Source organism: Pocillopora damicornis, chromosome 14 (genome assembly GCF_964200805.1).
Source record: "Pocillopora damicornis chromosome 14, jaPocDami1.2, whole genome shotgun sequence".
Classification (NCBI taxonomy): domain Eukaryota; kingdom Metazoa; phylum Cnidaria; class Anthozoa; order Scleractinia; family Pocilloporidae; genus Pocillopora; species Pocillopora damicornis.
The window spans coordinates 6,389,033-6,412,500 of record NC_142683.1 but is presented as its reverse complement, the minus strand read 5'-3'; the positions used below and the strand labels follow the sequence as shown (position 1 = coordinate 6,412,500).

The window sequence follows — 23,468 nt, the reverse complement described above, 5'->3', positions numbered from 1 at the left end:
ATTCACATGACCTTACTGCTTGATTCAAGGGTGATACTTTAGAGAGAAATTAGATTCTCATCACTCTTTGGAGTTAATAGTCATAATACTGTAATTATAACCAAAAACATTCCAATAGGAAAGACACTCTTTATATGGAAATGTTTCCCCACATTGAAATATTTCTTCATGAATCATTCATGTTTCTTTTACTCTTAGTCTCCCAGTTTCTGCTCTACATGTATGTTAACACAATTCACTGCCTATTATATAAACTTCCACATTAAACCTCTACAATTTGCCAAAACATAATATTTTCTATTACAAAGTTATTTAAATTTAAATTGGTTGATGTTTTTTACATGACTCTAAGTCAAGTTTATCTGTGAAGCAAAGCATCCTTGGTTTCATCTGAAACCCAACATGAAGATTTTCAAGCTTCTGTCCCCCACAGGCATCCTCTAATCCAAGGTGGCTTCATTAACCCTTAAACTCCTGAGAGTGACTCGCACCTAATTTCTTTTAACAATATCACCCCTGAGTCACAAGAATAAAGGAAATGATCACCAACTTAAGAAGCTCTTGATTGTTAAACAAGTTCTCCTTGCAAGCGACTTAAAAAATGTATAGAGAACAGTATGGAGAATATGCATACAGATGTTAGGGTGTAAAGGATTAAGATGACAACTTGCAGTGTCTGCCACCCACCCACAAATTTTACTTAGCCCTCCCTCCCTCTCCTATACATGCCTGCCTTCTGCATGGTAGGCAATGACCCAGAATAAAAACAACAGGTTGTAGGAGAGATTCAACAATAAACTGGGAACAATCTGTAATAGAGCCAACCACGAAAAAACTCAACATGAATTTTATGGTTTCAATCAATAGGTAGCTGAACTTTGTCCCCAACCTTCCCTACCTGAAAGAAAAAAAAAACGTTCTAACCCAGTCTTCATTACACCCTCTAAGTTGATAGTTGTGGGAGGGGGGGGAGGCAACATCTGACATGGAAATTGATAAAATAAATAAGTCTTATATTCAAAACTTTAATTACATATAAAAATATGCGAGACCTCTATACTAAGGAATTGAGTGAAGAGCCTATTGCTTTCATTCTGCGGTGTTGCAAACGGATATCTCTAATTCTATCTTGCCAGTTTTTGAAACACAAAAATTGCCGTATCAAGTACGGTAACACCAGGCAAAGCGAATTGTATCAAATTCAGCCAAAAATGATTCAAAACCTTGCATCTCCCCTATTCAGCCTTATGCTGCTTTGAAAATATTATCCAAAAGAAGAAGATCATAGTTTCAACTTCTCAGGCACCCCTCTGAAAACCATGCTTGTTTCGCCTCAGCATCCTACAGAGTAGGGTGATGTTAAACAGGAGTGCCCTCCAAGGGTAAAGGATTGGGATCCATAAACTCGAATCTTTTGGCATCCCCATTAGATTGGAGCATTTGACTTAATTCCTGTCTCAATGCGTCTCCTCCGGATCCCCCTACAGTAATACGTCTGGACGAGCTTTTTCTGTAGTGAGAAAATTCCCGTTTCGTTGTCGGCGAGGGAGATAACTCGTAATTCGTGATAAACAGATCGCTCGCCCTCCGTAGTTCTTGAGCGATTTTTACGGCTTCTCGAGTCAGTGGCTCCGAATGTGAGCGGGAGCGTCTCCCATCGAGTTCTTCAGCTTGCAAATGGTGAATTCTCCTTTCTTCGATAAATGTGGGTACAGACTGTGTGTGGTGAATTGGCCGGTGGGAATTTGAACTTGATCGGGAGCCAAGTTCACTAGGAGTTCCTTCGGTAGAAGTCATTGAGCCGTTTTGTAGCATTCACTCAAACACCTTCCACAATATTTTCCGTTCACGTTTGAAGTCAACGCTGTTGCAGTTTCCTTGTTTTCAGAAGACAAATTAAGATTTTCGTATATGGGGCGAAATCCTTGCTTTTCTGTAATAAATTGTTTACAGAAATAGGTATATTATGCAAGAAGCCAACACAATGTGCTGATCGGGCGATTTGAATGAAACCTCACATTGAGCGAATTATTTTACAACTTGAATAGAAAAAAGCCTACCTCGAATTTAAATCCACTCCCATGTGATGCAGCTGCGAGATTTCTATGGCAGTCCACGACCAGTCTTGAACACGACTTCTGTCACGAAAAGACACATTTTTCCTGAATAGCAACAGTGAAAACTCAGGTTTATTTTTGTACTTAAAGCGATGATGTCATTTTGACCAATCAAAGAACGGTAGAAAACAAAAGGAAACAAAGGGCTTTGTTATTTCGGGCAAAGAGCCAGGGAGCATATTATAATCGTGCGCCGTGAAGAGAGTCATGAGCACTCGCTAAGACATACGGAAAAAAATAGAAACATACAGCTTATAAATTCCGGATAATTTTGCTTTCTAATTACCTTTTTTGATGACCTTGCAGCTTGAGAGCCATTTTTACTGAGGGCGTTGAGCGAGGGAGTTTTCCTTAAGTGTGTTTGCTACTCGAAAAAACTTTGGTGGGGGAATGAATCTTACCGACAGGTACTCAGTGTTCCTTTGTTTACCCCGAAAATCGATCGTTTCTCCTTGTTCAAGAAACGAATTAATGCTCTCTAAATTCGTGTCTGTATAGGTATGAAGACAAGGGTCATTTCAACTGGGAAAAACCATGTACATTACACTTTCAAGGAGTTGTGTGATCAGAGGTTTCTTATAGCCGCGTTGAAATATAGTTTAAGCTTCTCTTGAAGAAAACCATTTTTAGAACCAATCTTTTACGGGGGTTTATTTAAGTGTAAGACTAAACTGACGGACAAAAATACACCAATAAGACGCCTAAAGGCGATTCTGTGGGATGCGTTGGCTACTGAGCATAACACTGGAAGGGAATGTGCAGTTACAGTCAACAAGCGTGATTAGTCAGTTAATCAGGCGAAGATATCACTGTAGAAAAGTTTAGTGTTAAATAAACCGTTGCTGTGTTTTATGGTAGAAAATAGCGAGGAGTGGTAGCTCCAAAACAAACTGGACCTCGACCTACTGATCTTCCCGTTTCCTATCGCCAATTTCATTCCTCCAAAAAGCAGTAGCCCGGGAAAAACAATTTCCATTTCTGCTTGCAACTGCTTCTCTCCTTTGAAGACGAATATTTTTAGCCGTCGTAATTGGTTTATCAAAAACCTTAACAGGTACGAAAACAGGCTGTACATGCATAAATATAGCCATTTAGACTGCACAGAGTTATTTCTAAGAGATTTAAAGTTAATTTTATGATATTTCGAGATCATTGCGCAATAAACCTTACGGCAAGGTGACAGGTTTATCGGTAGATTTGATTAGATATTATCTCATAGTTAATCACAAAAAAACGCACGCTTCCCCCGTATCAACATTACATAAATCCATTTGTGATAAATGACGGCAAATAAGCGATGATCTCTCACCAAAATCGTGTATTTATACATCGAAACAACCTTGCGCAAACACAAGGATTGCTATAAGACTGATACGGAATACTAGGGTTTTTTTTTTATAAACTATGGATCAGCAGACCGCGGAACCTCCGTAACCAGCAGAACCTACGGAACCTTAAGCTTTTTGTAAAAAAAAAAAGGGTATTTCTGACGATTGAGTTTGCGAATAAGGCAGAAATAAATATTTTGTCGGCACGAGATGCGACAAGGCCTGGGCCTTAGGCCCGAGCATCATGGGTAATGATGCGGTCGTATATAACGGGGAGTATAGCACGTGGTTTTCATCTAGGCCTCAGAACCATGCAACCGTCCACCTCTGGCTGATGACAAATTTATTTTAGTTTGAAAAGTTATTTTCTTTAACTGTAAAGCCTCGTAGGACGGGCTGCCAACTGCGCTGAGTTTGGGCCATGGTTCTTACCCAGATTTCTTGTCATGCTTTTTTCCCCCAAAGGGGTTTTTTCTGGCAGGTTTTTTCTGGCCTCCGTATAACCGTAGTAATGTCCTTGTAAGCGGTTGCCCATCTCTGTTAATCCCGACTTGTTGAAGTTTGCATGTTAGTAATGTATACCTATTTTTGAATGTGTAAGGAATTGACTGTATATCAGGATTGTATATGGTATATCAGTTGAGAATGTATGTATGCATGCCTCGGGCTATATATGCTTCGGGTTGGTTCTCGGCACGCTTACTACTGTGTTATTTGTTGTGTAGTGGAGACTGAATTTAATAATAATGAAATAAAATAAAAGTTAAAAATACTTCAACACCGTTCGAAATTTCATTTCGGGTATAAAGAAGATATTATTAAAATTTAATAATAAAGTTATTAAAATTTAATAATAATGACATAAAATAAAAGTTAAAAATACTTTAACGCCGTTCGAAATTTTATTTCGGGTGTAAAGAAGATAATGTTAAAAGAGAAATTTTTTTTTTAATCTACCTTGATGTCCAACCATGTGAAGCCAATAGCTAGCTAACCCAGTGAGCCTCTGTGAATATGCAAATATGTTCACGTTGCGCAATGGGTGAACTGATATAAGGATTTGCATGGAAATGAACATACGCGCTCTCAACCTTTAAAAAGATGTGGACTAGTTTTGAATGAGTATAAATTTATTCATTTCAAGTGGTTGTTCTTTTGCATCGTATGAATTTGGGTTGATTTAGGTTAATCTAGCTCGGTTTTTGTTCATCTGCTTAATCTTAAGCTTTGTTCATCCCACATAATCCTTTCCAAGATATGTCTGTGAGTAACGCCAACCAACGAATCCAATCCAGATGGAGAAATGACACCTTTAACCTAACCTTTATTATCACATCGCAAACAAAAGTCATTAAAAGATATCCTAATAACAGCTAAACTTTCAGGTCAGAAGATTTAAAAGGGAAAGCGAATGGCAGGAGTCGCACAAGCCTATCAACACCTTTTAACGATCAACTGCCTTTTGCTTTTCGGCTTATGCGGCCGGCGCGCGTGTCGCCGTGTGTATTGTAGAGTTATTCGTTGGTAAAGTGACTCCTTTCATTGCCCTAATTACTGGGATACCTGTGGTAGCCCAGTCATAAAATGCCTTTGTTTTTTTGTCGTCTTTTTTTTTTTTTTTTTTTTTTTTTTCCTCCGCCACAAAATGGAAAAATTGCGCAATAGTACCCAGTGGTCATTGGGCCCTCAACACCATGACAACTAACTGTGATCCAATGAGGGTGAAGGTGTTCACATGCTGATCACGTGTTATCTTGATGATGATTGACGTTGTCATGCACGAACAGGTCCGGGTCACATGACGAACACGAGATTTTTTCTTAGAAAACTCTTTTGTCGGTCGTTTTGTATTTCAACGTGTTCTGATTACGATCACCTGAAGCACTATAGCGCAAACGCTCCAAATACTTACAGACGCATACACAAGTCGTATTGTTCGCGGCCAATCCACACTAAAAGATGTTATTGAGCGGTAATTTTGGGCTGGATTGAGTCGCGAATTGTGTATCCGTTGTAGTTTCTGGTGATTTCTGCCGTTTTAAGCTTGCTTTACCATCACTGTTGTTCACATCACCTACTTTTGTTACGTTGGTAAAATCTGTACAGACATCACACAAACCAACTCGCGCACAAAGCAAGAAGAGTATATTGAAGGCTTGAAATTATATTATGATCGATTTTCATCAAGAAATGGGCCAGGAATTTTCCACAATAGTGCAAATAATCGTGAAGGCTGATCGAGAAAAAGCGATTGCGTGACGCTCGGTAAGCTGTAAGATGACATGTTATTATTTACCAGACGTAAAAACTCTTCAGATTCTCAGTCTGCATTTTGTACCCACTCTACAGTCTCCAGTCTATATTTTGTATCCGGTCTGCTGACTGCATTTTGTACTAACAGGTATCTGTGGCACCAATACAGTTTATTTTTGGTTACATTTATTCGCACAACACACATAATCTACCACAAAATACCTGTGTGTGAGGTAATTCGACATTTTCGTTCTTTTCCACGTTAATACTCTTCTTTCCTTCTGTAAGAACGTAGACCACAAGTAATTTTTTGCCGCACCTTCTGTTTGGAATGCACTTCCATTCGAACTTAGATCTTGTAATTCCCTTTCTTCTTTTAAATCTAAGCTCAAGACATGGCTTTTTAAAATTGGTTATGATGTTGTATAGAATGATGATGTTTTTATAGGATGACAATGTAGTTTTGTAGTTTTGTAGGTTTAGGATTTTGCTCTTATTTTTTATTATGTAAAGCGCTTTTGGACCATTGGGAATTTTTATAGAATGACAATGTAGTTTTGTAGGTTTAGGATTTTGTTATTTTTATTATGTAAAGCGCTTTTGGACCATTGGGAATTAGCGCTCTATAAATACTGTATATTATATTATATTATTATTATTAATCCACCCACCCTACAAAAAATAACTCTTGCATGCATAGCATGCCTATGTTTTGAAATAGGTGTATGCCCTTAGCCAGACTTGAGCTCACTATTTCAGTATACTAATCCGACACCCGTAGTATCACTACACTTGATTCCAAGGATCCAGTACCATCCAGGTATCCCAGTTACCCTGCTCACAGGGTCTAGTTCATCTATATATGTCCTTCATTCAATGATTACCTTTAACTTTTGGATCTTGATCTGTTGTACCTTGTGATTTTTAATTAGGTCTTAGTTAAAATCTTTGAATAGGTTTTTTTTAAATTATAATAGGCTTTTTACTGGGATACCTGTGGTAGCCCAGTCATAAAATGCCTTTGTTTTTTTGTCGTCTTTTTTTTTTTCCTCCGCCACAAAATGGAAAAATTGCGCAATAGTACTCAGTGGTCATTGGGCCTCAACACCATGACAACTAACTGTGATCCAATGAGGTGTTCACATGCTGATCACGCGTGTTAGCTTGATGATGATTGACGTTGTCATACACAGACAGGGCTGGGTCACATGACGAACCACGAGATTTTGGCCTATAAAACTCTTTTTTCAATCGTTTTGTATTTCAACGTGTTTGGATTGCGATCACCTGGAGCATTATGGCGCAAACGCTCAAAATACTTGCAGACGCATACACAAGTCGTATTGTTCGCGGCAATTCCACACTAAAAGATGTTATTGAGCGGTAATTTTGGAGTGGATTGAGTAGCGAACGCTTGAAAGCCATGAATGCCTTGTATGCCTTGTATGCCTTGTATGCCTTGTATGCCTTGTATGCCTTGTATGCCAAGAATGCCAATGTCTTAGTTGAAAAACGTACAATTGTTGTAAAAAGCAAAATCTGAAATCTGAAACCAAACTGCATATATTCTATGCAATCTATTGAACAACACTACTACCGTGAGACTGAAGAACAAAACTCTAATGGATGCAAACTGCTTGTGACGAAAGACGACATGTTGGATTCACCTGATGCCAGGGAACGTAGCTACGATAACAGTGCGAATGGTATTAATTTCACGATCAGAAAGGTGAATCTTATGTTTGTTTTCATTGCAGTTGTATGGATATTCTTTTTTAATTAACACATGATCCAAAATCCTGTGTTTTTTGTTTAATGTTATTATGTTAAGTATTGTTTTCGCAATTGTCTTGTCACAGGCGGCCCAAGCTCACGCCTCGAGAAAAAAGCCAACGATTAATTTATGAACGCGTCACGCGTCTGATGTCTGTCTTTGGTTGGTACATCCGACAAACCAGCTGTTCCACTCCACTTCTTGTGCCGTAATATGGAATGAGCGTCAGTGCTGTCTAGAGCCGTCGAGAGCTTCACGAGCAGTTTAGAATCCTTTGATTGCTTTATTGCATTATCAAGAGAGCTACTAGCAGATGATGTTGACACCAAATGCAGAGGGTTCTGGTACTTCGCTTTCTCTTCACAAAAGAAGCACAGATTGCTGTCATAGGGGACGATTTTCGACCTTGTAAGAAGACCATGGTTAGTGAAATGAAATGAAATGTTTTGAGATGTCAAGGATGTCATTACCTTTTCAGCGATTCCAAGATGAAAAACACAATAAAATAAAAAGTTAAACTTATAAGCCATTACACCTAGCAATTACCTGAAGCGATTCACTTGTCTTTCTTCGAGCTTCATTTGGCCCTCTAACCTCTCTCTGAAACCTCTCTTTTACCCTCTTGATCTTTCCTGAGTGGGTGGTTTCTTGGTAGCACGACCTATGTCATGTTGCTTTTTCTTTAAGCTCTTCAAGTGGTAGATCTTTAAGCACAAGCCACAATGTTTTAGAGTTGATGTCCTCGTACTTTGAACGTTCTTCGATGGCTTCTAAAAGCTTTTGATGGGAAGTTGGATTTTCAGCAAGATTGGCTGTACTTTTTTCTTGGCAGATTACACATAGCTTAAAATCTAAAGGGGCTTTAGACCGGCCAAAATCCGTCATACTACAAGCACTGTGATGACTGTAAGTACAACATGGCGGACACTCAAATAATTACCGCTGACCAATAGTTTAGGCTCACAATCACCCAGGCCCCCTGGGTTAAGAATCCACAGGAATTTGTGCGAAATAGGATTGTAGAAATCGCTCATAATAAAGTTATATAAGCCACACAAAATACATTATCATTACACCTTTTTAGCTTTTATATTTTTCATTCAAATGCTATTAATATGCATTACAATGAGTCAACGTTATTGTCCTGGATGATGTGTTCACCTTTGGCGTGTTTTGCAATCCAACCTCATTCCCATGTATGGGGTCACTGACTAACTGACTAAGGTGAGCAAGTTTGGCATGATAAGGATTTTTTTTGACAAATTTATAGTAAATTATGTTTCAGCCTCGCTTTCATGCGTAAGGTCACGTGGCCTATGTAAATTAGCATAAATCAACAGGGAGTATCATGCTCAATCATGTGAGCAAGTTTGGTGTATTTTCGTTCGTTATTAACAAAGTTACGAGGAAGTATGTGTTTTAGCCTCGTTTTCACGCTGAATTTCATGGGTCAGAATTTAACCCCCCCACCGTCTGAGCAAGTGGCAAAGCTGGCACCAAAACTTTTCATGTTTAGTAGGACCTAATAAACACTTTTACACTAGGTGCTTGCTTTCAGCACGAACTTCACACGGGACCTTATTTTATGACATTTGCTCCCAGACTAACTCTTGCATGCAAGCATGCCTTTGTTTTGAAATAAGTGTATGCCCTTGGCCAGACTTAAGCTCACTATTTCAGTATACTAGTCCGACACCCGTAGTATCACTCCATTCCAAGGATCCAGTACCATCCAGGTATCCCAGTTACCCTGCTCACACGGTCTAGTTTATAATTATAACAATGTTTCCGGGTGTCACCCTCTTTAAATAAAATTTGATTGATTGATTGATTGAAGCTACCACAATGCAACGCAATCGGAGTGCGCACACCGCTAGGTGTTTAACTATGTGATTTCGAAACCGAACTAAAGCGTTGTATTGGTTTCGAGCGTAGACACGTACAGTGTGGGACATATATATTAGGTAAAACAAACAAACAAACCAAAAATACTGAATAAGACGTGATTCATTACGGCTCATTCATAGCTCTTACACTGTATCTCATCGAAGATGATGAGGGTTTTTTTATGTTTACGTTGTCCAACGAAAATTCAGCGAGGCTTTCGACGAAACCAAATTAATCTTATGCTTTTCACTGTGTCGGGTGGACTACTACTGCTCCTCTATTATAAGCTGAGTGCCACCGTTGTAGCGGAATCGTCGTTTAAGCAGCATTATGTGGATTTTAAAAGAAATCAGCGAGTTAAGTATGTGAAAAATGTTGGAAATCTCTCGTCAGCTTGTAGACTGCCGAGTTTGGATCCGTTTCACCCAAGCATCATGCAGTTTGTGACAGATCTTGGAAAGCTACGATGTGAAGGAAAAACGTATTCAACCTACGCTCACAATATGCTGGAAGTGAAAGGAGAAGATATATCTTCCGTACAATACAGAATAATTGAAAGAGCTCCTGGAGATGATTTTCATACTGTACTTTCCGAACCAAAGCACGTTGTTAACCAAGCCAAAATACTTAATCGGAAACCCTCCAAACCAGGTAAGATATGATTTATTTTGATAACAACTTTTAATGAAGTAAAATTTTATTTTACCAGCGGATGAAAATCGATATGTCATCTCAGGTGATTCGCGTATGCCGTCTTGAATTTCGCACGCAACGTATCATAAAGCACAGGCTGGTGATAAAACCCGAATAATCACCGAATACTACGAATAGTCGTGAATAATGACGAATACTAGCGAATAGTAGCGAATACTAGCGAATAGTCTCGAACAGTGGCGAATATTGATATATATATATATGTGTGTTGATTGTCAAGTTTTCGTTAAGTGAGTAAATCAAGTTCCCCTAGTTGTCAGGCGCCCCTTTATGTCATGTCGCGTTATCGACCCCGGTCTTCTAGTGACCTAACTAGGCCGTTTATTGTACAAAACAAGACACTCTATGGAGTGCATACTCGTGCTTAACTAGCTACGAATGAGCTCTGGTATCCACGTACTGAGCGCTTTGCATGCTTTCTTCTGCAGTAACTTGTGTGACGATAGCGTGACATTCTGCACGTGCCCGAGGACAAGGCGTTCATTAACATATCAATCAAGTCTTATGTTTTTCGTTCTTGTCGTCTCAGAAAGATCTCACCAATAAGCTTGCTTTACGCCTTGTTATCCTAATACTTGCTTCGAAGAAAGATTGATCGTCATTCAAGCCATCTATATAGGCTACCTAGGGATCCCTATTGAACGATATTTCAATTGGTTTGGCTAAGCACGGATCATTGCCAGAGTTTCTTTATCAACGTCACCTCGAAGTTGGTGACCAAGTCACAGGCTACACATGACGGATTGATTCAACATTCCAATAGTATCTCCAAACTGTCAGGTCATAGTTCGCAAATGGAAATGTTAGATTAGGGATTTCTGATGAAACTCTTCAGAGCTATAGCTTTTTGCGACCGCAAAATTGCAATCCTATCGAGGACTTTTGTGCGAATTTCCCTAATTTAATCAGGCTCCATTACCAGCTGCTAAGTAAGCAGAGACCATGCTCTAATAAGATGTTCGAAAGCACAGTAAAAATGTAAAAACGTCTTGCACTGATTGACTTCCTTCGCCGTAATGACTTTAAACTTTTGGTGATTTTGCTAACGTCACAGCACAATTATGCAAATTAGTATGTTAGGCAAACTCCGACCGTTCTTTATTATTAGCTTCATAAATCTTTCATTTTAACCATTTGCAAAAGAAAAGATAATAGGGTATAGCTTTTAAAACACACTGATTGATACTCTACACATTTTAAACGGCAAATCTGGCAAATGATTCTGTTAAAAAAGTTTTTTTAACGTATTTCCATAAAACCAATGTGGTTTTATTTATTAACTAACAAAGATAGCTTAATGGGCAAAGTTTGAGGCAAAACTTTTTCCGATACAAATTGCCCTGGACCGCTCTGACATAGATCGCCACTTAAGATGCAGCTTAATTCGCGCTAGACAGAGTTTGGGTTGAGATTAATTGTTTAGAATGCGGTTTTGTTAAACAAACTTTGTTTGAATAAGCGGCCCATTTTGTCCGCCTGGGCTTTAGTTTGGTTTCATTTCTATATTGTGACAGAATTGGAATTTATCGACTGGATAAATCCATCGCACAGCCTAAAAGTCTTTTCCTAACGTTTTCTGGTTACTTTCAGAACGGGTTTGAATTTTGCATTTGGATTTGCATTATTCTTTACACATAAAATAAAAATAGAGACCTTTGCATACATCTCTTTTGTTAAATGAAATACTGGCGAGAAAGAGAAATTCAGTTCATGACTATTGCTTTGTTTTTAGAATAATTTATATCATACTAAAAACATTATTGGTTAAAAGAGCGTGCTCTATCAGCAGCAGAGTACAAAACGTGGAGCTGAGCTAAAGCTGTCACGCCATCCGCCAATGTCCGATCATTTCCCGGACTTCTCCCTAGCTTGTTTTCGTTTAATTGAACCGGCAAATAGCAGCAGAAGAACTATGCAGTTTTGGGTCAACCTCCCTCCCTTTTTGGTCCGCCGCTCTGATTGTGGAGTTTATTAACCAGCGGTGGAGGTGCAAGTGTTGTCTGTGATAGGGCCTGAGGACACGAGTATCAGAAAAGTATATGTATAAAAAAAATCAGGGTAAATTTTGGATAAGTCGACCGCGAAGGAATCAAGGAGAAGCCTATTTCTGACTATTAACGTGGTTTGTGGTTTTTTAACAGGTATCTTTAGAAAATTGTGGAACTGGATCAAAGGATGTAAGTACTCGTAATAGTAACTGGACTCTGGCGCAGTATAGAACATTACATAAGAAAAAATAGGATAAACTGTTCCACAGCATTACCCTAAAAAAAATAACGTATGTGGCACTGCCAAAAGCTCTTCACAGTAGCACTCGTAGTTGCCTTAAAGTAGATTGAGATGTGCCTTATGTGTTACAAAAAGCGGTGTGAAAGTCATTAACAAATTTCCGTCACATGCACTCCCCCATATAATTAGTTTGGAAACTTCTCTCGGCAGCAAAAACCAGTTCCCTTTGTATTGTAAATGACTTTTTATAATCTTCATTCATAATCGCTTTCGTTGGCCTGCACACAATATACGTGCAACATGTACATGACAGAGCTTCCACTTGCGTGTTTGACTTCTGTCGCACGCTTATTGGTCTAACTTGGGCGCGCCTGATTAAAATCGAGCGTCTGCAATCATAGTCTCCCTCGTAGCCATTGCTGGATCTCGTTACGAAACGCGCTTTACCCCCGGCCTTACTACCACGCCCCACGAGATCAAACACAGACTGCAAAGGAGACTACTGCGTCCGGGATACTTTTTCGTTTGCTTGACATTCTTGACGCGCAGGGTAGAAACTTACATAACATCCTTCGTGCGTCTTTTTCTCATTTCGTGACACAGATCGCCCCTCATCCCCATTCTATGGAAAGGCAACCGTGAAAGCTGAATACCTCCGTGTCGATGTCGTGAAAACTTCGGGTGCGATCGAAAGTGACGTACACATGCAGGTCGTGCCAAAGGATGAAGTGTTATCGAGACCGGCGAAACCTGGTGGTATTCCACTTGATATCTCACTGATCATGTATGATTCCACATCTGCTGCTAACTTCCAGAGAAAGATGCCCAATACTTTGAAGTACTTGACCAAACATCTCAATTCAGTCGTTCTTCAAGGTTTGTTTATTTCAAAATTTCGGTGTCTAGTGTCTGGTATAGTTGTTGGTATGGAAGACGCGATGAGAAGTACTAATGACATAAGCCGTGGCGACGTGAAGTGATCTAAATTGCTTTGAAAAATTAAAGGTGTTCTGAACCTTCACTATCAGAGATCCGATTATAGACCTACTGGTAGTTGTGCATTTCCGTGAAAATTCTAGCATTTGATTTTGGACAAGATGATATCCGCTCTCTCATAGGTTTGTCCATCGGCTCATCGCTGGTTAATTTATTGATATTGTTATCGTCACAAGAACTCGAGAAAGATTAAGAGAACGAGCAGCCCATGGACTAGCAGCTCATGCTTAGACAGGAACCATTTCACGGATAGATTCTAAGTTGCCGTGTGGTAAGAACAAAAACGTGGCACACGTCGAAGTGCAGCCACGCGTGTCAATGATACTCTCAACGAGAACATCATTGGACGTCTTTTGTGATCTATGACTGCACAGACCAACGGCAACATCAAATCTGTATGTTTTAGATGATAAAAAAGCAAAAGGTTGTTAACGGTGACGTCATCTATGCATTTGTCCTCCAGTAGGTCATAATTAAAAAAATCAATCAAAATGCATCTAAAATTCGGCTTACCATATAAAATATCTATTCACTTCATGGTATAAATACCGCAGTTTGAGCTGCGGCAGCCGTGCAGGTCTATATAAAACACTATTTCTTGTTCCACTTTGAAGCCATTTTACCATATAAAGGTATCAGAACGCGCACATACTGTAGAACGGGGCAAAAATACGCACGGAAAGCGGAGCAATGAAATGTTCGCACTGAACGTTTCTAACTTCGGTTTTATCCTATTTTTTGTGCTTTGAACCTTTAAGCGTATCAGATTTTTGGCAGTCATTTAAAACTATTTCAACAATTTCGCTGATGTTGTTTTTATCGTTAGCCGACGTTTTGCTCGTATTTTTCCTCGCCCTTGCGGGGTTTGGAAAAATACTGCAAACCTCGAAGATTATCTGAGCGTATCATTTGTTAAACCATCGAAAAAGGGACCAGTCTTATTTTTCGTCAAGAGGGATCGGAGAATTGGGGGGGGGGGTCACATAATTTTCAGTGCGAACAGAGGGGGGGGGGGTCGTCAACAGAGGATAAAGGGAGGACTATAGAAAAATTGAGGGTCTTTTTTTTAATACCATTCACTCCCTCGCCGCTCATCTCCTCTAATCTCTTCCATCCCTGCATATTTTTTAATATTTGTATAAGCACATAGCTACCATGAGAGGAAAATTCATCAGGGGATCAGGTAGATTTTACCGTGTCCTCCGACCCCTTCCTCCCCTTGTAAGGCGATAAATATTGGCCAGTCTCTTAAGGTGTATTTATTACTCATACTAGGTGAAACAATTGTGGGAGATGGTACAACAGCCCAACTGTGTGCAATGCTTACTGGTATAGCTGAAAAGGAACAACCAGAAGCGAGAAGAAGTGAACCAAATGCCAAGACAGTTGATAATTGGAGGTGGATTTTTCGAGATTTAAAGCAGAAAGGATACGCTACCCTGTTTTCTGAGGACTCGACGGCTTATGCAACCTTTAATTACCGGCTACACGGATTTAAAGATCCACCCACAGACCATTTTGCCAGGCCACTATGGATGGAGGCGGACAACATTACTCAACGGGTTGTTCAGTGTATCGGTGGGCGAGCATTTCACAATTTGTCTCTTGACTATTTGGTGGATTTCTTTCGTGCATACAAACAGAAACCCAAGTTCTCTCTCATGGTGAATGCAATTATGTCTCATGACGATCTGAACAGAATAGGTCATGTCGATGATGATTTGAAAAGAACATTACAAACCTTGGAGAGAGAGTCTTTTCTGGAAAATACTTTTTTGATTATATTTGGCGACCATGGTATTCGATATACTGGGATAAGAAAGACTCTCCAAGGGAAATTAGAGGAGAGACTTCCTTATATGTCCATTACAGTCCCAAAGTGGTTTACTCAGAAGTATCCAGATCTTTACAAGAATTTGATCCATAATTCCAAAGTGCTGACCTCACCGTTTGACGTGTACGCAACACTACGTCACATCCTGTCGTATCCCAACTACCCCAGTGATATAATAACCGGCCAAAGTCTGTTTACTAAAATTGACAAAGATAAACGCACGTGCGCGAGTGCTGGAGTTGAGGAGCACTGGTGCCCGTGTCTGAACTTGGAAGAAGTTTCCACAGAGGAACCAATGATAAAAAAATTAGCCGATTTTGTGGTTACCCATATGAACGATTTGATCTTTCAGCACCCAGAGTTGAAAACGCAGTGCCACAAATTGGTTCTTAAAGAAATCAAAAGCTCTTTCCGTGACATGCCAAATGCGGATATGCAGTTTTTTGACTCGACGTACCGCGACGAAAAATGTGATTCATGCGGGTTAAATTACGGTAAAAAGTCAATGAACACTTTAGCCCGGGATACAATGTATCAGCTGCAGTTCGTGACGTCACCTAATGAAGGTTTTTATGAAGCATCTGTTAGAATGAAGAAAGGGACTCCGTCACTCGCGGGAGGTATCAGCCGCCTGGACGCTTATGGACACCAACCTCACTGTGTCGAAGATAAATATCCTCTTTTACGGAAATACTGTTACTGCTTGAGTCAGCGTACATGATGATAGGCCAGTTAAAAGAGGTTCTTAATATGGTAGATAAGTGAAAGACGTGTTCAGTGATTGTATAAAATATCATTCGTGGAGACAGTTAAAATTAATCTTAATGGCATGTTCATGATAGAACTATTTCGTAAAATATAACTCGTTGAAGACGAGTTATCCGATTATGTGATAGATACTCAAAGTTTCCCAGAAAGCGCTGAAACACCGTATGATATATACCTGTCGGAGACTTTGTGTTTCGTGCGTGGCACATATCAGATAACAAGTGTAAACATTATATCAAGAGAGACAGTTTTTTAGTTACAGAGACTGTCATTTTTTATCAAGAGCTAGAAGCACCGCCTTTCGTGATTTGGAATACTGATCGGTTTGCATGATCGACACAACTTTGAATAACCTTTATATCAGTGCTTAGCAACAACCAATCACAATGTAGAGAATGTAGTATATGAGAATGAGTTCGTTACAAGTTATGCAGAGTAGCTCTTTACACACCCGTTGTAACTGAGTGAATACGAGAGTATAATTAAACGGTTGAGCTTAATCGAGTCTATTGATTGAGTCTAGTTCGTTAGGATTCTATCCCTGGTAAACGGGGCAAAGTTTACGAAATACCAGAGTACGTTTGTGGTATTTGTGCTCTCGTGAGCTTGCAGTGATTAATTATGCGCGAATTGCCACGATCCTCGCCGATCGCTGGTTACATGAGTTCAGCGAATACTGCTATTATACAGAGAACAAGGCTTAAGTCCGAGTATGTCAAACTAAAACTAAAAGAGAAACCAAACAAAAATGGAAAAATGGAAAAAAATAGACAGTAGAGCGTAGTTATCGAACACTCTGAGTGAAATCTCTCCGAGACCTATCAGAATTTCTTATTAAGATTTTCATCAAATCCCATATATATACATATATATATATATATATACATATATATATATATACATATATATATATATACATATATATATATACATATATACATATATATATATATATACACATATACATATACATATTTTTTTATTATTCTCTCATAATTATGTTCTACATACATCGAAAGTGCTATATATTTTTTTTAGCTTTTTCTACGATCGAACCTGTATTAAGCGGTCACCCTGCATTAAACGATCATTCGTCAAACTCCCTAAAAAATATTTTCCACTTCATAGCTGTAATTTTCACCTCTGTTAAGCAGCCACCTCTATTAATTAAGTGCCATTTCCGAGAAAAACGGGGCTAACTACGAATTAACGACCGGGAAAGATCATAGTAAAAACCAAAATAAATAATTTTAATTCCCTGAGCTTTAGTTCCTCATCCATGTAAGGAGCTGGTTTCAAATTTAGCACAATAGCTTAGGACCTATTCAAAATGTGTCTATAGAGCTTAATTTGGAGGCCTTTCTGTAAACAATATCCTGTCTCGGTTGATAAATCAGCAAATAACTTTGAGGCATAGTGATTTTTAAACAGTCAGATTCATGCAATAGTGGGGCCTTAACCTCAAAAAGGAAAATCCTGAAGTTGAGAAAAATGAATGGAGAATTCTTCGAGACCGTCCTCAAAAACTGCACAGGAGATTTCTCTCTAACATTAACGTAGTAATGACGGCTGCATGGCGCGCATACGATTTTAGACTTAAATCCATTGAAAATCGTTCGACTGGAAATATGGAGAATTGTATTTTGAGCTCTCAAAATGAACCTGGTCAGAGCTTAGGAAATCTTTTTTCCAGCCGCGGCGTCTCCTGCGATAGTTAACGGGTCCTTTTATTTAAGGCAAGCTTTGTCACTATTCGTGTGACAGTACCACACTGGTACCTGCGCACGCCTTATTATAACTGCATTTGTACTGTTAATGAAATGCGAAAAGGACGAAAAGTACATCTTACGCTCTCAAACCGAATGCCGTTACGTTGCCTCCGCTTCGCTTTTAAAATCCTTCTTATTTGTTGTGGAATTTTTTTTACAGTTTTGTATTTTCAAGGCTATGATAAATTACCTGCGAGCACTTATAACATTAGCGAAACCTGGTTTGGTCGTATGAAATATGTTAGAAGAGTGGGAAAGCTCAGTTCCGCTTGCCGTCTTCCTAACTTGGATCCATACCACCCTAGCATAATGAAATTCATGAAAGATCTTGGCAAGCTTGAGTGCAAGGGAGAGACATATTCGAACTTCAAAGGCGACATTCTCGAAGTGAAAGGGAAAGGGATTTCTTCCGCGAAATATAGAACAATTCAACGACCACGTGGAGATGATTCCAAGGCTGAGCTTTCCGATCCCATAGAGATGTGGAACCTGGTCAAGCCGACTGTGCAACCAAACCAAAGGGGATTGATTCCGGTGAGAAATCTTTCTTGTTGGTATCGTATCGAACACAGATTGAAGACCTTGCTTTGTTCTTTTCAGTACAGGGTCTGTTTAAGATAAACTTGTAACAAGTAACAGGTCAGTTCCGCTCAAGTTACATAAACAGAAAAACAAGATAAATTAGTTAATGTGTTTCCACAAGGACTTCAAATGGCGCTTGACGGCATTTTCTATTTCTTTCTTGGACGAAAATAAACATTTCAGCCCGTTGCGAACTAGGCAAGCTTAAACAAATATTTATTAAAAAATAAACAGGCCACTAACGTTACTGAACACCACGATCTTTGTTAAGAGGAACTCAATTGGGAGATGGCTTTTACGGCAACCTGTGAAAATTCTTCCCATTTCACGGCTATCGGTTAACCCAAAATGAGACAAAAAAACAAATTTTAGAAATGAAAAAATTTTTTACTGCTTTTTTTTTTACGACTAACGTGTTAGGCGACAATTTATGTGTTTTAGTTTCTGACGAATTTTTCGTATTTTTACGGTCGCGCAGTTCAAGTGTTATTTTTCTGGGTTTCGATCTAGTTCTTGTATTTTGTTCTGAATTGTTTATTATTCTGTTTTGAATTGCCAACTAATACGTCTTGTTTGTTACTTTGCCTTTCATTGAACTGACACTTGTATGTCGGTGCTTTGATCGATTACCATTACTTTGGAAATTGCATGTAAATATAAGGGTCTGTCTACAGAGATGTGGGAGACGGTTTATTTTTATTTTATTTCTTTTACCGCTAACGGTGTAAATTTGTCAATTTTTACTCCTGATGGCGTGTTATTATCGGCAGGAGCCGGCTAAACTCATTGAAACCCTCCGTTAACTGTTAATGAAATAGCTTTTAAGACTGTGCCTTAGCTATTAAAAAATGTAAATTTCAAAAAAATGCTTCAGCACTTTCTACAATAAAGTGCCCTTTTCATCGTAAAACGAAATATGCCCATCAGCTGCAACCACAAATCAACCTAATAAAATTTCTTAGTAGTTAGCCCAAACTTATGCCCCAATTACACCAAGGCTAAAACTTTTTAAGAAATTGATTTCTTGATAGAGTTCGAAACCAATCAACCTGATTTCTGTTGACCTCAAATTTTCGCCGTTTATTTAGGTCACTGACTTCGTTTTTCGTTTTCATTAAATTTAGTAATAAAAGTCAGTCTTGCGCAAAAAAAATGAAAAAAAAATCATCAACTCGCTAAATCTTACAGCGCTGTTTTCTCTGAAAGGAAAATGATGGAACCAGGGACTAAAAACTACCCTCACTGCTTTAGTGCCTTTCGTCAGTGTTGCGTGCACTTGCGCTTTTTCCAACAACCTTTCTGCAAACAGCTGTTTCCTATTGTAAAAAACTGATCGCTGCAATCCATAGACGTTAAAAAGAGGTTTCCTATCGTTGTGTTGAAGTCATCTCATGTTACCTGTTATTGAGCATAACCCTTAACATTCTAACATCAGTTCGTATATTCTCCATACTGTTCTCTATACATTTCCTAAGGTGCTGACGAGGAGAATTTGCTTAACAATCGAGAGCTTCTTCAGTTGATGATCATCTCCTTTGTTCTTGCGACCTTTGATGTTTGATTCAGCTTGATATTGTTAGGAGAAGTTAGATACTCGTCACTCTTAGAACTAACCAAGCTTTAGTAACCCGTCGGTGCCTTTCTTTTGGTTTTCAGTGGTCTTGGCTTTTTCGAAGAAAAGCGACTGCTTCCAACTCTGGTAAGTATGATACACGAATTTAATTCTATAGTAACGTCGCAGATGGTAAATAAAGTCATCTCGTGACATGAAGCTAAGGCTCCTCGTAGGGTGAATCTTCAGTAATAATCTCTTTTGTCGTATCTCTCAGTTAGCACGTGCGCTATGATTGGTCAATTAAGAGGACCGTATTTGACTGTATGGCCCTCTAAACTCAAAAGCTTGTTTGAGTTGAAATATCTCCGCTCTAGCGATCGATATTGTAAATATCTTGCTCACCTCTTTTCCTCATCCGTACTGTAAGTTACGGAATTTTTTTTTATTCGGTCCGCAACTTACAGTACGGACTTTGAACTCGGTATGTTAGAGGTATGTATTCCTTTTCTGTGTAATAAGACGGAGGTTGGTAAGGCGGGTCAAATATAGTTTGCATCCGAAAGAATTTTTCAATTCAAGCAGTGAGACAATGTAGTCAAATATTTCTTAACGTTTGCTTTAAATTCTTAGGAAGTTTCTTGGGGAAAGCTAAGGTCAAATCTGATTTTGTCCGAGTCGATGTTGTTACGACGTCCGGTGACGTGGAGAGTGATGTGCATATGCAGGTCATACCTAAAGAGGAAGTCTTATCAAGATCGGTGAAGGCTGGTGGTATTCCACTGGATATCTCATTGATCATGTTTGATTCCACATCTGCTGCTAATTTCCAAAGAAAGATGCCCAACACTTTGAAATATTTGACGAAGCACCTCAATTCAATTATTCTTCAAGGTTGGTTATGGTTTATGTCGTTAACGTGGTCAGTTCTTTTGCTTGGTTATTTGCTTGACATTTTTGCTAATTATTTCATCGCATTTCTTTTCAAAAGGTATGTCGATGAATGGAAAAGAGCCACCCTTTTCAAAAACATATACATTTTTCACTTCTAAAAGCGTATTCCACACTTATATTAATAAGCATCTCTGAACAAGTTCGGAAAAGATTCGAAAAGATTTGTAACGTTTCCACAGCAGGGTGACCGAAAGGACATGACACTAGTTCTAACTTGACAATTCGACGTGTCTATGCAAAACCTGACACGACGACGGAAGTTCTATAGTGCTGGGAACCTGTCATGATCTGTCGTCAGGAAGAAGGGGAGGGGGAAGGAGTAGGGGGGAAGGAGGGGAGAGGGAAGGAGAGAAGGGGGAAAGAGGGGAGGGGGAAGGGGGAGGGGGAAAGAGGGAAGGGGGAAGGGGGGAAGGAGGAAGGAGGGGGAAGGGGGAGAGGGAAGGAGGGAAGGAGGGAAGGAGGGAAGGAGGGAAGGAGGGAAGGAGGGAAGGGGGAAGAAGGGAAGGAGGGAAGGGGGAAGAAGCGACTGAAATAATTTGGTTGAGTCACAATAAAATTTACCTGGTTCCCCTAAAGGTTCCGTAATATTCTAATCATTGGAAGTTGGCAGTAAATTATCTATAGTCTCAACTTTATACTCTGTTGGCGACGACCAAAAGATCATGTGATCTCGTGCGACGTCTCATTCCCCTTCTGTTCCACCATAGAAGCATCCGACCCCTCACTCCCTCCCCCTGTAAAAAATCCACCAACCCTTCCCCCAAGGTGATAAATAATGACTGGTATGACTTGTACTAGTCTCTTCCCTTAGGACAAATTCTACGCAAGCAGGTCTTTCTTGACTACTTTCTTTTCTCTCTTACCGTTTAAATTTTCTCCAGGAGAGACAATTGTTGGTGATGGTACAACGGCTCAGCTTTGTGCATTGCTCACTGGGATTGCTGAAAAGCACCAGCCTGAAGCCAGACGAAGTGAAAGTAACTCAGACACAGTTGATAAGTGGCGCTGGATTTTTAAAGATTTCAAAGAACACGGATACGCCACTTTATTCTCCGAGGATTTTCCACGTGTCGCATCATTCAATTATCGTCTACTTGGTTTCAAAGATCCGCCCACGGATCATTATTCCAGACCATTCTGGTTGGAGGCAGAAAATATCATTAAAGGCCATTGCATCAGTGGCCGTGCCTCCCATAATATTTCACTGGAGTATCTGATGAGCTTCTATCGCGCTTACAAAGACAGGCCAAAATTTTCACTGGTGACACACGCGGTGATCTCACACGACGATCAGAACACTATTGGTTACACCGATGATGATTTAAAAACAATTTTGCAAACCATGGAAAAAGAGTTCTTTCTCAACAGTACCCTCTTGATTATATTCGGAGACCATGGAGCTAGGTTTTCTGATGTGAGAAAATCAATCCAAGGGAAGCTAGAGGAGAGACTTCCCTTCATGTCCATTACAGTACCAAAGTGGTTTACCAGGAAGTATCGAAATTTATACAAGAATTTGATTCATAATTCAGAAGTATTGACCACGCCCTTTGATGTGTACGCTACCCTGCGTCACATTCTGTCGTATCCAAATTATCCGAGCGGGATAACGACTGGTCAAAGCCTGTTTAACAGGATTGACAAAGACAATCGCACGTGTGAAAATAGCGGTGTCGAGGAGCACTGGTGTCCATGTCTGAACTTAGAAGAAGTCTCAACAAACAAGCCTCTGATAAAGATGTTAGCAGATTTTGTGGTTAAGTTTATGAACAATTTAATGTCAAAATACTCTGCCTTAGAAAATCTTTGTCAAAAGCTTGTTTTAAAAGAAGTCCAAAGCGCATACATCGACATGCCAAATGTAAAATTGCAACTCTTTGAGAAAAGTAGCCGAGATGATGACTGTGATTCTTGTGGAGTGATACTCGGTGAAAAATCCGTCAACACTTTAACCGAGAACACATTGTATCAGTTGCAGTTCACAACGTCTCCGAATGATGGATTTTATGAGGCTACGATCAAAATGAAGAAAGGTGTTCCTTCGCTAAGAGGGGATATTAGTCGAATCGATGCTTATGGAAATCAGCCATATTGCATCGTAGACAAATTTCCACTTTTACGGAAGTATTGCTACTGCTTATAGAAAAAAATGCTCTTTCGCAGATGTACTGCGAGACCGCCTCAACATCCGGTATCTTTGAATGGGAAATAGAGTGCGCAATGCTTGATGGTTAGGTGACAAGTTTAACAAGCTCATGACACCTCGGACACTGAGCTGCAAGAAATGAGTGAGGCCTGGACGAGACAAGATAGATATAAACTTGTACAATTTTCGCGACGTACCGGAATAAACACCGTAAACTGCGATGCGCTGTGTTGCCAAACAGATTCTAACCGCCTAATCAAAATGATATGTCATGATAGATTTGACTGACTAACTGGTCAGTGGCTGACTAACTCTGACTTCGCTCTGGTTCTCCAACCTTGTCGCCTGTCCATTCATCCGTTGATTCCTTCATTGGTTTATTTCGTTCGTCAATTCCATCGTTCCATAGATAGCTTTATTAAAATCCATTGCAGCCAAAAGGCTGGATTACGGACTGTATAAATGTTTACTTAATACTAAATACAAAAAGAATAAAAAACTAAATAAAAAAAAGGCTAAAAAATACTATATATGTATATTAAAATTCGTGTTACATATGATAAAG

At 39.4% G+C, this 23,468-nt stretch overlaps 2 protein-coding genes and 1 long non-coding RNA gene across 3 annotated transcripts in view; 2 read left to right on the top strand and 1 right to left on the bottom strand.

The window, feature by feature from the left end:
• LOC149034186 (uncharacterized) overlaps positions 1–2,355 on the bottom strand; it is a 2,815-nt gene extending 460 nt beyond the window's left edge. The window contains exons 1-2 of the long non-coding RNA XR_016182745.1: positions 2,061–2,355; positions 1–1,933 (exon numbers count right to left, since the gene is read on the bottom strand). The exon at positions 1–1,933 is cut by the window's left edge and continues 460 nt beyond it. This is a non-coding gene — a long non-coding RNA (uncharacterized LOC149034186). The remainder of the gene's footprint in view (positions 1,934–2,060) is intronic.
• A 6,950-nt stretch (positions 2,356–9,305) lies between these two features.
• LOC113676100 (uncharacterized) lies at positions 9,306–16,400 on the top strand. The gene is made up of 4 exons (XM_027192719.2): positions 9,306–10,010; positions 12,215–12,250; positions 12,906–13,178; positions 14,574–16,400. Exons 1-4 carry the CDS (start codon positions 9,524–9,526, stop codon positions 15,851–15,853), a joined length of 2,076 nt encoding a protein of 691 aa, XP_027048520.2. The 5' UTR covers positions 9,306–9,523; the 3' UTR covers positions 15,854–16,400.
• Positions 16,401–17,612: 1,212 nt separating this feature from the next.
• On the top strand, positions 17,613–23,416 carry LOC113676101 (uncharacterized). Its single transcript, XM_027192721.2, has 4 exons — positions 17,613–18,203; positions 19,908–19,950; positions 20,437–20,697; positions 21,639–23,416. The coding sequence occupies exons 1-4, from the start codon at positions 17,721–17,723 to the stop codon at positions 22,898–22,900; spliced, it is 2,049 nt and encodes a 682-aa protein (XP_027048522.2). The 5' UTR covers positions 17,613–17,720; the 3' UTR covers positions 22,901–23,416.
• The last annotated feature ends 52 nt before the right edge of the window (positions 23,417–23,468 follow it).